General features: G+C 37.4%; 1 protein-coding gene across 7 annotated transcripts in view; it reads left to right on the top strand.

The window, feature by feature from the left end:
• Window positions 1-13,426, top strand: part of LOC127500708 (nuclear GTPase SLIP-GC-like) — an 85,875-nt gene that overhangs the window by 10,191 nt on the left and 62,258 nt on the right. For 3 of the 7 annotated variants that reach the window (XM_051872080.1, XM_051872084.1, XM_051872085.1), the window contains 3 exons: window positions 244-356; window positions 537-569; window positions 642-689. In XM_051872080.1, coding sequence (XP_051728040.1) covers window positions 244-356; window positions 537-569; window positions 642-689 — 194 coding nt within the window. Of the gene's footprint in view, window positions 1-243; window positions 357-536; window positions 1,446-1,573; window positions 1,799-1,901; window positions 2,097-2,209; window positions 2,389-2,492; window positions 2,533-2,842; window positions 2,927-7,672; window positions 7,767-7,944; window positions 8,082-8,181; window positions 8,344-8,433; window positions 8,592-9,281; window positions 9,403-9,615; window positions 9,725-13,426 lie in introns of all 7 variants that reach the window. The other 4 variants (XR_007926404.1, XM_051872091.1, XM_051872093.1 and 1 more) reach the window with 3 other exon arrangements.

The following is a 13,426-nucleotide window of genomic DNA, read 5'->3' as shown; positions in this document are numbered from 1 at the left end:
ATGAGACAAATTGTGATGGAGTGTACATAATTGATTCTACTATTACTACTGCTTTGACAGTCTGTATTGTATAAAGCAACAGAAAAAGGTGACTTATCTGAATATGGAAATACCATATGCAGTATCTGTTGATTTGGGACAGTAGTTCTGTACATATTTTGAGGACATCATACTTAGTAAAGCTGTACATTATATAATTAATGCTTTTATTAACTTTTATTTATTTATTTTTACTATATTTAGTAGATCAGCCATTTCTGGACCACCAAAAGAAGAGATGGAAGCATTTCATGGGATGAAGAAGAACACACCTCCACTTCTTCCTGTACCATCACAATCTTCCTCTTCCTCTGATGGTGAGCCAATTAATGAATTAATTATAACTAATTTAACAATTAGTTATAATCAGAATTAAAAAGTTGAAAAAAAAAAAATGTTCTTCAAAGATTGGTAAGAAAACAAAAACAAAAAAACAACAAAAAAACAATACTTAAACAATAGATCTTTAATAAGAATGCATGTTCTTTCCCCTCCAGGACTTTCCATCCATGCCACAATGACTAGTCAAGGTATAAAAATTAAAGATCATTGTACATTCTGTGATTGAGGAAAAATAATGAGTAGAATGAATTCTCTGATAGGTACTAAAAGAAAGCGTGAATCAATCATAGAGTCACCGCTGACAACAGGCAAGTAAAATCTGAATCTGTCCACCTCTTATCTGCCACTTGTAACTAATCACTTGGTTGTCTATACATGGTCAGCAGAATTTAGACACACAATGTGATGTTGTAGCTTCCTACGTAGCATCATGGGGATGTAGACAAAGAAACACCCTGGACAGACTGCCAGTCCATCACAGGGCTAACACGCACTGACATACACCTTCACATAATTTAGAGTCTCCATTTCACCTGTCCTGCAAGTCTTTTGATTGTGGTGGAAACTGGAGTGCCCGGAGGAAACCCACACCAACACAACAGGCAAACTCCATATTTACCATCTCCCCATGAGTCAAGCACCCGTGCCATAAATGCCACATGACTGAACACTATATATTATAATTACATACTATGCACTAGTAAAACATTTTAAAAAATAGAATTATACATCTGTCACTTACGTTGCTTACAAAAATGTTATTTAATCAGAAACACGGCTCTTCTTTGTTCCATACAGATATGATCATGGATAATGTAAAGCAAATTATGAAAGGATTCACCAAAAACTTAGATCAAATAGATAAAGGCAGCAGGAAGAAGGCAACCATTGGGATTTTTGGAACATCAGGAGAAGGGAAGAGCTCCCTATTAAGTGCAATATTAGGGAAAAAGTATCTTCTGCCATCTGGTTGTTTTGGTGCCTGTACAGCCGTTGTTACTCAGGTGGAAGCCAATCTGACTGACTCCAACTACATAGCAGAGATTGAACTCTTCTCTAAAGAGGTTTCCTCATTTACATTCATCTGACTATGCTTTTAATGAGTTCTTTATAAATATGTAAATAAATCAGACTGTGGGGAATGGAACAAAGCCATCATTTTCTCTAAATTGTGTTTTGTGTGCCTCTGCAGGAGTGGGAGAATGAGCTCAAAGATCTTTTCAGAGTTTTGTCAGATGAAAGTGAGGACAGGAATGATGACTTTGCTGAAATTGCTGTAGAAAAGATCACTGTGCTGTATGGAGCTGATGCAGACAAGAAAACATTAGAAGAGCTCAAGAATGATGACAAATTTACTGAGATTGAATCCTTTTTGTGCACTAATAAGGAAAAACCAAACAGTTTCTCAAAAAGTGATGTAAGTTTTGGGAGACTGTTTAATATTTAACATATTAAATGTATAACGCATTCTTAATTTGCTTTTCAGCGAAGTAAAACAAAGCAATTTATTATCTCAACAGGTCTCTGAATTTATCAATGATGTTGCAAGTTACATACAACACAGTGAGTCAAGTTCCGGTGGCTGGTACTGGCCGCTTGTGAAGAGTGTGACGATCAAGATTCCAGATTGTCGTGAACTCCTGGAACACATTGTGCTTGTTGATCTTCCTGGATCTGGAGACTGCAATAAGATTAGAGATGATCTGTGGAAATCTGTAAATATTAACTACGCTTCTTTCAAATAAACAGTTTGCCAGATTAACCAAACAATAAATATATTATGCTACTAAGAACATGTCCCCTCACTGTTATATTTCAAATCCTGTAGAAACTGAGAGAGTGCTCTTCTGTGTGGATTATTAGTGCTATTGATCGAGCAAGCACTGACAGTGGCCCTTGGGGGATTTTAAAGCACTGCACTGAAGAACTGGGACCAGGAGGAGAATGTAAAAGCATTAACTTCATCTGTACAAAGACTGATGACATCGATGCAGGAGCCTATGTTAGGTATTTTGCGAAGTGGTATAATTCTAAGCCTAATTCTAATAATCTTGTATCTTTTGTGTGAAACAGATCAGAACACTTTATAACTTTTTAATATTCCTTTTTAGATCTGCACGGCTTTTTGGTGACAAAATCTCAGATGACAAGGTTTGTTAAATGTATAGAAGAACTGTACTAGCTGTAGTTATGTAGTATTGCTCCTTTGTTTTCATAGACTAGTACTAATTTTAGTTTCCCCTATAAGTTTGTACTGATGGTTATGAATACATTTGCTGATTTTACTTATGTCACTGAGACCTAATATCACTGTGATTACAATTTAGTATATGTAATAATTTACTGAGGAAAAATAGATAGTACATAATCTACCACTGAATCAGATTTTACTATAAACATGCTTGTGTGCGTGTGTGTGTGTGTGTGTGTGTGTGTGTGTGTGTTGTTTTTAATCATTCAGGATCAGAAAAAAGTATGCATACTTCATAGAAATGAACATGCCAAGATGAAGGTCAAAGAAAAGTTTGAAAAATCTAAACTTAAGGTATTACTTTTGCAGTCTTTTTTTGGGTATCATGTTCATGTTTCATGCTATGTTTCATTGCTTTGTTATGTTTGCCAAGTGCTTCCTGTTGTCATGTGATTCCCTTGCTCCTCATGTGATCTTGCCATGTGCTCGCCTTGTGAATGTGTTATGTTGTCATTGGTTGTTATAGTCATGTGGTTACTTTGTTCTGTTTTCTGATTGGGTCATTGTCTTGATTGTTCACAGGTGTTCCCTGTTTTATCGTTAGTCTTGTGTATATACAGGTGCTGGTCATATAATTAGAATATCATCAAAAAGTTGATTTATTTCACAAATTCCATTCAAAAAGTGAAACTTGTATATTATATTCATTCATTACACACAGACGGATATATTTCAAATGTTTATTTCATTTAATTTTGATGATTATAACTGACAACTAAGGAAAATCCCAAATTCAGTATCTCAGAAAATTAGAATATTGTGAAAAGGTTCAATATTGAAGACACCTGGTGCCACACTCTAATCAGCTAATTAACTCAAAACACCTGCAAAGGCTTTTAAATGGTCTCTCAGTCTAGTTCTGTAGGCAACACAATCATGGGGAAGACTGCTGACTTGACAGTTGTCCAAAAGACGACCATTGACACCTTGCACAAGGAGGGCAAGACACAAAAGGTCATTGCAAAAGAGGCTGGCTGTTCACAGAGCTCTGTGTCCAAGCACATTAATAGAGAGGCGAAGGGAAGGAAAAGATGTGGTAGAAAAAAGTGTACAAGCAATAGGGATAACCGCACCCTGGAGAGGATTGTGAAACAAAACCCATTCAAAAATGTGGGGGAGATTCACAAAGAGTGGACTGCAGCTGGAGTCAGTGCTTCAAGAACCACTACGCACAGACGTATGCAAGACATGGGTTTCAGCTGTCGCATTCCTTGTGTCAAGCCACTCTTGAACAACAGACAGTGTCAGAAGCGTCTCGCCTGGGCTAAAGACAAAAAGGACTGGACTGCTGCTGAGTGGTCCAAAGTTATGTTCTCTGATGAAAGTAAATTTTGCATTTCCTTTGGAAATCAGGGTCCCAGAGTCTGGAGGAAGAGAGGAGAGGCACACAATGCACGTTGCTTGAGGTCCAGCGTAAAGTTTCCACAGTCAGTGATGGTTTGGGGTGCCATGTCATCTGCTGGTGTTGGTCCACTGTGTTTTCTGAGGTCCAAGGTCAACGCAGCCGTATACCAGGAAGTTTTAGAGCACTTCATGCTTCCTGCTGCTGACCAACTTTATGGAGATGCAGATTTCATTTTCCAACAGGACTTGGCACCTGCACACAGTGCCAAAGCTACCAGTACCTGGTTTAAGGACCATGGTATCCCTGTTCTTAATTGGCCAGCAAACTCGCCTGACCTTAACCCCATAGAAAATCTATGGGGTATTGTGAAGAGGAAGATGCGATATGCCAGACCCAACAAAGCAGAAGAGCTGAAGGCCACTATCAGAGCAACCTGGTCTCTTATAACACCTGAGCAGTGCCACAGACTGATCGACTCCATGCCACGCCGCATTGTTGCAGTAATTCAGGCAAAAGGAGCCCCAACTAAGTATTGAGTGCTGTACATGCACATACTTTTCATGTTCATACTTTTCAGTTGGCCAAGATTTCTAAAAATCCTTTCTTTGTATTGGTCTTAAGTAATATTCTAATTTTCTGAGATACTGAATTTGGGATTTTCCTTAGTTGTCAGTTATAATCATCAAAATTAAAAGAAATAAACATTTGAAATATATCAGTCTGTGTGTAATGAATGAATATAATATACAAGTTTCACTTTTTGAATGGAATTAGTGAAATAAATCAACTTTTCGATGATATTCTAATTATATGACCAGCACCTGTATATATAGCCCTCATGTTTTATTGTTGTCTTGTCTAGCTTTGTTCTGTGTAACCCACTTGTAGGTGAGTTTGGTTCATGGTCAGGTCAGGTCAGGCCAGGTTAGTGATGGGAGAAATGAAGCTTTTCAAAGCTAGTCTGAATCATTTGAACCAATTGCTTTGCAAAACGATTCACTGTTTCGAAGTGTTCGAAATGCCACACGCTGGTGACCCCTGCTGGTCAGAACAGTGAAAATGCAACAAAAACTCCATGCATAAAAACACCTTTTACAAACCCATTGCAAATGTTTTATTGAAAGTCTGAAAATTGAAAATCTATCAAATGCAATTAACTAATCATTTAATAAGATTAAACATCAAGTGTCTGTATAATATGTTCTTTTATCAATTTTCAGGGCTTGTTTTGTTTGTTCCATGGATGGCTCAGCTAAACAGGCTAATAAGAAACTATTAACTACTATTATTCCTTTTAATTATACTTATGTATAATTAATGCATCTACAAATGTATAAAACTGATCAGAGATCAGGTAAATGATTCATGGTTTCACAGAGATCACCCCCCAGCAGTGAACCACTGAAATTTAGAAACGTTTGAAACAGTTATGATGTAACGAAGCTCCTTTTCTGAAATCACGTGACTTTGGCATGCTTCTGAAATCACGTGACTTTGATATGCTCCGAACCACTGATTCGAAACAACAGATTCATAAAGGTTTCGAAGCTTCATGAAGCAGTGTTTCGAAATCGCCCATCACTAGGTCAGGTCAGGTCAAGTCAAGTCTGTTTATCTTGTATTTGTTCATGTTTTTGGATTAAATAAACTGCACATGGGTTCGCTTCAAATTGCCTGCAGTGGATTTGTTACAGAAAGCTAGACCTGTAACAATGAACCCAGCAGTTTGTCTCCTGTGCCTTCGTCAAGGCAATCTGGCTATCGAGGACTATGTCGAGGATTTTCTTGAACTTTCTCAACTGATTTTAATGACGTGGCGCTAAAGAACATTTTTAGGATGGGGCTAAATGAACCAATTTGTTTCAAGTTGCCAGAGGGGAAAAATTCACTGGTCCTTGGAGGAATATATCGACCATGCCCTTCTGCTGAGCGGTTCCTCGTTTACTGTGGGGATTGTGGACGAGGGGCTCCACAATCCTGCAGCGCACACCACAGCCCGCACCTCAGAGAGTTTCCACGTCCCGACCGCCATGTCTGTAGTTATCCACACCAAGGCCTGTTCATGTAATGGCTGCAAGATCAGTACCTATTCATGTCATGTCTGCCAAGCCAGAGCCTGTTCACGTCATGTCTGCCAAGCCAGAACCTGTTCATGTCATGCCTACAAAAAGCCTGAGTTTCTTCACGTCATGCCTGCCACGTCTGAGTCTCTTAACAAGATAGCTACCACGCCTTTGTCTTCTGACAAGATGGCTGCCATAACAGAGACTTCAGCCAAGATGGCTGCCAAGCCAGAGTTTCTTCACATCATTCCTGCCAGGCTAGAGACTGTTCATGTCATGCCTGCCCAGCCAGAGACTGTTCAGGTCATGCCTGCCAAGCCTGAGCTTCTTCACATCATGCCTGCCAAGTCTGAGCCTGCTCAAGTCATGCCTGCCACGCCTGAGTCTCTTCACAAGATGGCTGCCATGCCTGAGCCTGCTCAAGTCATGCCTGCCACGCCTGAGTCTCTTCACAAGATGGCTGCCATGCCTGAGCCTGCTCAAGTCATGCCTGCCACGCCTGAGTCTCTTCACAAGATGGCTGCCATGCCTGAGCCCTCAGCCGAGATGGCCGCCACGCCAGAGTCTCTAGAGTGTGCAGCACTTACAATTGTGGCCACGACAATCCTGTCTGTATGGGCCACACATGCATCCACTCCCACCCCTGAGCTTCACGTCTGCCATGATGCGACCACAGAAGCCGTTCCTGAGTTTCACATCATGGCTACCACTCAAAAGCCTCTCTACATCATGGCCACCATGCCAGAGCCTCTCCACATCATGGCCGCCACACCAGAGCCTCTCAAAGTCATGAATGTTATGCCAGAGTCAAGTCATGCCATGATCACTCATGTTTCCACTAAATAATTTTTTTGGGGGGACTATGGGTACAAAGCTCCAGTGGATGCGGAGCTTGGCTCACCACTGCTCCATGGACCATGTGATTCCCTTGCTCCTCATGTGATCTTGCCATGTGCTCTCCTTGTGAATGTGTCATGTTAGGTGTGTTCGACATCGGCTGCGGCTGAATGCAACCGATCGACGAGAGTAGCCGCTTTAACTGTTATAAAAATACAGATTTTTGAGCATTAGTGGATCTGAAGGTGTGAGAATAAGCATGAAACACACATGATCATTGTCATGCGGTGAATCCGGCCAATCATGGAACAGCTGTATCGTCATCAGAGCTCGTGCAGCTGCTCTTGAGAAAATGCACTGGCTGACTCAGCCGGCTGCTTTCGAATTGCTCTCGTGGTACTTTGAAGCCACTGTTGTCATTGGTTGTTTTAGTCATGTGGTTTCTTTGTTCTGTTTTCTGATTGGGTCATTGTCTTGATTGTTCACAGGTGTTTCCTGCTTTATCATTAGTCTTGTGTATTTATAGCCCTCATGTTTCATGTTTTTGGATTAAATAATCCAAAAACATGAAACATTAATTTGTTACATTAATTTTTTTCAAAAACTATATATAGTTTGTTACATTAATTTTTGTTACATTAATTTTTTCAAAAACTATATATACGATATGACATTATATATGATAGAATATATGGTTTATTAAATATATGATAGAATATATGATAGAATATATGGAATATATGGTATATATGGTTTTCTTCTAATTAACATTACTTTACTTTTTTTCTTTTTTAGAAAATATTCAGTACTGACAATCAGTTTCAAGTTTTTACTGTAAGTTCCAAAGCATTCTTTGACCACGATTTAAATCTGGAATCTAGTGAAACAGGTAAACTATCTTCTGTCTATTGCTTTCATTTACCACTTTATTTATGACAAAAAATAATCACGTCAAACTGTTGCTTGTATATTTTTTTTTTTAATAAATCTGAAGTTTAAATATTTTATAAAGTGAGATAAAGCACTGACCAAATGAGTCCAAATCACATCCTTGTATTTATATCTAGAAATCCCTAAGCTACAGGATGAACTGAGGACTCTTAACAAGACCATTAATCGAGGACTGGTCAGAGATTATGTCAATGAAGCAAAGGGAACTTTGCTCTTAATCCAAAGTGGCCAGCTGGATACAGACAAGAAAACGGTATGAGTCAGAATTAGAATGACTAGAATTAGAGTGTATTTAGAATGCTGCCAGTATGTATTCTTCTGTAATTCACTGCTCTTGTATGGATGTGTTTTAGATGGAAATGAAAGTCATGGAATTAGAGAAGAACCTAATGAAGGCACTAAATGAACTGGACAAATATTTTGACAGCATTTATAGTGATCTGGAGCAGTGTCTCTCAAAGGGAGTGGATGAATCAGAGAAATCATGTGTTGCTTCCACAAAGAAATTGATAACAGTGAGTGTGATTCAAATGTTTTGCATAATCACCATTTTCTTGTCCTTTTAACACATTTTTTCCCCCCGTTTGTTTTGTTTTTTTACTCAGAATAAAGATGGAAGGGGGTTCCATAAAATCCTTGGAGCTTTGTGCAAGAACTATGGATGCTATTGGTCGAAAAATTGGGATAAAATTTTAGACCTGAACAAGACATTGGCCGAACATTTGCATGAAGGGATTAATAAAGATTTCAATAAGATTTTTTCGTAAGTTTGGTTGTATCTTTCCATTTCCAGTCTTAGTAAAAATGTAAAGAAAACTATTTTCAATGCTTGTTGTTGATTTTTAGGGCATTATCATGATCAAGTATTTTTTTCTTTTAAGTACTTTCAATTAACATTGCTGTTAATGATATTGTTGGCATTTTGTTTACAAATTATTCACATTATATTGGAGCATAAACTGGAGCAAAGCTTGTAAACGTGGACCAACTGTAGATTGCATGTAAACCAGCAAATGAGACTGATGCCCAGAAGATACAGATTGAGTTTAGTTTGTGACAGATAATATGTGCCCAGTTTGATTAGTTTGAGGCCAAATGTTTTGTTAAGGGAACAACATTATATCCTTATGTTTGTTTTATGAAATCTGTGCAGGACCCAAAATATGACTGGGTTTGTACTGGTACTCCTTCTAGTGATGGATCAATTAGACCAGTCGCATACACTCTGTACAGGAAAAAAAGTTGCTTATACCTCAAAAAGTCCCCTCTGAATATTTTGTTCATATGACAGCCACATAGGATAAACTATAGCAATGTGAAGCAAACATTGCATGTTTGGGAATTTGGCTATTCCCATCACTATTTCCTTAATTCTTGTATCAGATTATTAAGGATTACAACCATGTTCTGTAAAAGGTTTTTAAAAATTTTCTTTTGGCGTGTTCTTTTCTAGTGTGACTGGAAAAACAGGGAAGTCAGTGCAGGAACAGATTGATAAGTTCAGTATTATCCAGAGTGACTCTGCTAACCCCTCATCTCCCATCGATAACATTCAGAACTTCATTAAAATTGAGGTGAGTTCATTTGTCCTCTTGAGGACACTAATGTGTCATACTACGTATACTAAGTCTACGTATGTGAATCCTCATTCCTTATAATTAAGGAGGCTGTTTTTATAACCCAGTAAGCACTGAAATACAAACCAACTTTTAATGCAGGATGGAAATAAGCAGACACTAATGTTTCAAGACTTTTATGACTTTTCTTGTGTTTTCCTGTTTTGGAAGGAAACCAAACTGAAGGCATTGCTCAGTAGAGACATTGTTGACATGAAGAAGCTCATCTACTCATCAATGCAAACAGCTATTGAGAAAAAAATGGCTTCTTGCTATGAAGGTATGCTAGCATTAAGTTCCAGTTTATCACAAACTATTTTAATATAAATTGTACTTTTTATTTATTGCATAACAAATACATCTTTTAAGTGTGCTATTAGTATAATTCTCTTGAACAAAAAAAAATAAGAAACCATACTTTCAGTCTACCTTTTATGTACTTCTCAGACATATACTTAAAATTACACTTAAGTGTACTTGATGTCACATGCTGGTTGCAGCAATAAAGAAAAGTTAGCCGGATCTAAATGCAGCAGCTATTTTTCTTAGACCACACACTGTTAAGTTTCAGGAGCGACAACTGCATTTAAAGGGTTAATTCACCCAAAAATGAAATTTCTATCATTAAGGACTTACCCTCATGTCATCCCAAACCCGTAATACCTTTGTTCATCTTCGGAATACAAATTAAGATATTTTTAATGAAATCCGAGGGTTTCTAAACTACACATGGCAGCAACATCATTACACTTTTGAGGTCCAGAAAGGTATTACAGACATCATTAAAATAGTCCATGTGACTACAGTGGTTTAACCTTAATGTTATGAAGCGACAAGAATACTTTTTGTGCGCAAAAACAAAATAAATATAATGACTTTATTTAACGATTTTAACTGTTGACGTAGTGAGCACAGTGCAGGCTTCCATGTTTACGTCCGAATTAAAAGAGTTAAAAAAAAAAACACCCAGCATGTAACAAATTACATTTCATTCATGAAACACACATCCAAGAATTGATTTATTTCCTTGTTCTGATGTGTTCTTCATGAGAAAGAAAATGAAGGAATACAGAGTGTTTCTTATTTTAGAAGCTGCAGCAGTGACTGGAACCGGATCCATGAAGAGAAGGCAAGATCTGCTAATAACCACAGTCGATGAGATAAAATCTGTCATGTTCAACAAGGCAAAAATGGAAGTGCTTAAAAAGTTTAATAACTTAAAGGTACTGATCTCAAATTCATTAAAGACAATCATGTATTTAGTTGTACAATGTCTAAAGTCAAATATAATCTTCCCTTGTTTCTTTGTAAAGCTGCACATAATGGATGCTCTTGAAAAAGAACTGAAGAAAGCAATAAAATGCTCACAATCACAAACCAGCAAAATCAGAGAGGGTAAGAGAGAATGTCATCCTATTACACCACAGAAACAAGAGTTTAAACAAATAATCTTTTGCAATGTCAAGTACTGACTAATTATTCTCCATCGTTGTCTAGATGTCTCTGGATATATTGAACAGCTGGAGAGACTGTCAGATCAACTGTCTGACTGATGGGCATCAAGCAAAAAGAAGCCCAAGAAAAACAGAAGAAACAAACACATACAAATAAAGTGTAACACATTTTCAGTATGTGTTTTCTTTAGTTTTACAACAAATATTTTATTTCTTTACTTAAATGTATTTGTCCATGTTGTTTTATTTTTTTCTATACATTTGTTTGGTGGAAGATGTACTTTATCTTAAGTTGTTTACTTTTATCAAATTTCTCTGAACTTTGGGATTTATTTTAGGGCTGCATGAAACAAATTGTATATTGATTTGTTGCTCTGTTTTCATTGTAACTGTTTTACAGAAAGACTTGGAAATGAAATTTAAAAACTGTAAGAATAAAATAGGCTCAGCTTGCAGGAATTTTAAGGTTACATGATGTAAACTGCATCTCACTTCTCTACTTTTGCTTTTGCTGTGTAAGCCTAAGATTAGGACATGACGAGGAGCCTGAAAAAGTATGAGCATCCCATTTGGGAAACATCTGTTGTTTTCAGAAAAGTGTGGAAAAAAATGTATCCACTTTGCCTTATCTGGCAAACCTTTTGTATTTGTTTTTACCCTTTTCAAGCACCTTGCAAGGGGTAAACACATTTACAATTATGGTAAAAGTAGAAAGAAGGCCTTATGATAATCTGTCCATTTGTTTATCCAATATACTTTGTAAGTCTTTGTTATATGATACATGAATATGCATTAAAAGATATAAAAACATATTCATTTAAAGTATAAATCAGAATCTGACAATAAACTTTGAAGAAGTTTGACCATAGATCTTTGTGTCTGCATTCATTTCTTCCTGCAGCTGTGCATTCCTGACTGAAAGGATTGAGAATATCTGAAGGCACAGAAATACAGAAAATAATCTAACAAAAATAGCTGTCCTATTTTCAAGACACTTTATTGGAGATACATTTACTTTATAGATCAGTCAAGACAGGCTGAATGGATAAAAAATAAATAGATTAATAAAAATTAATCCATATGGCTCATGCGCTATACTTAAAAAATCTCCATTTTGAGAATGTAAATAACATTTTTTCAAAAACAGATTTCCAGTTTCTTGATGTATTTACAAATGTCAGAAAAGCACCAAAGCATTAAAGTCAGAAAGAAATGGAAATAAATTTTTTTATAGGTTTCAGAATGGTATTGACTGGTTCTGACTTAATTGGGATCATCACAGGGCATCAGTAAAAATGTACAAATGTCAGTCATGTGTTTTTATTATGTTTGACGTCACCGAGGCACCATTTTGAAGGTATTGTTATTCAGAGAAGTGAAGTAAAGAGATTAGAAGTTAACAAATTGATAAAATCGATAAACTGTAGAAGCACAAGAAAACTGAGAGAATACCATACTGAGATACACTTAACAAAGATGCCAGGAACCGTTATTTGGATAAACTGTCATCGATTCAGTACATGCATTATTGTTAATGCAAGACTGGGCAAACAGGATAAAGCATCAGCACAAAATGTATTCTTAAATAGATGGACACAGTGGAAGTAGAAACTATAAGTTGCATAAATTGAAAATTATACTGTATATAATTTTGTAGATCAGATATATTAAATACATCAGCACATTTCTACACTGTTCTACAAAATATTTGAGCATGTGATTTCACACCGGATGGTTTCTGTGAAAATCTCAAAACAGTCAATAATCACTGCTACTATGTGTCCAAAGGACTCCACAAACTGGCGAGGCACAATTTTGTGCGAAGAATCTCTGTCTGCTTATAGTATACAGCTGAACGACCATAGTCTAAGCTGGTTGCAGTGTTTTTCCCCTTACTTGCTCCCGCTTACTTCATCTTGCAGAGAGTGCAATGTCTGTATCTCAATCGTGAGCATCGATGCTCCCAGGTCTTTACAGTACACTGTGTGACTTTTTAGGGAGTGAACGTTTCAGTGCACTGGAAGGATTTTGTGATTGAGACAGCCCCTAAAATGTCCGACTTCCTGATCAGTGCCCTGACTACTGAACAAGGGAGCTAATTGAGATGCACCCTGTGTGTGTAATGCCTGTGTGGTCCAGATGTAGGGATGGTGCCCAGCATGGTCAGTCTCCATATACAAGTTCTGTCATGAAATTCTAGATTGCACAGGCTAATAGGTCCTTAACTCAAACTGCTTGCAATCATATCACTCTCTATAGGGCACAGCTGATTGGTTCCTGCTGTATCATTAGCCAATGAGATTGCATGCTCAACCTTTAAATACTTGCCTTAGCATTGCAGCGCACTTTCAGAAACCCTCTGAAATTCAGCATCTAAAATAAGAGAATGGTCTTTCTTGTGCACAGCGTGCACTCTGGCCGCAAAGAAAGGGAAAGCTGAACCTATACTCTCTGAGTTGTAAGATAAGGGCTTATGGCTGAAAAAAATAAAAGAGAATGCAGACAATCTTGCAGGTCAAAAAAGAAAA

The sequence above is a fragment of the Ctenopharyngodon idella genome, chromosome 19 (assembly GCF_019924925.1).
Source record: "Ctenopharyngodon idella isolate HZGC_01 chromosome 19, HZGC01, whole genome shotgun sequence".
Taxonomy (NCBI): Eukaryota; Metazoa; Chordata; class Actinopteri; order Cypriniformes; family Xenocyprididae; genus Ctenopharyngodon; species Ctenopharyngodon idella.
Note: the sequence above shows the minus strand (reverse complement) of the source record. Positions and strands in the feature narration are given on the sequence as shown.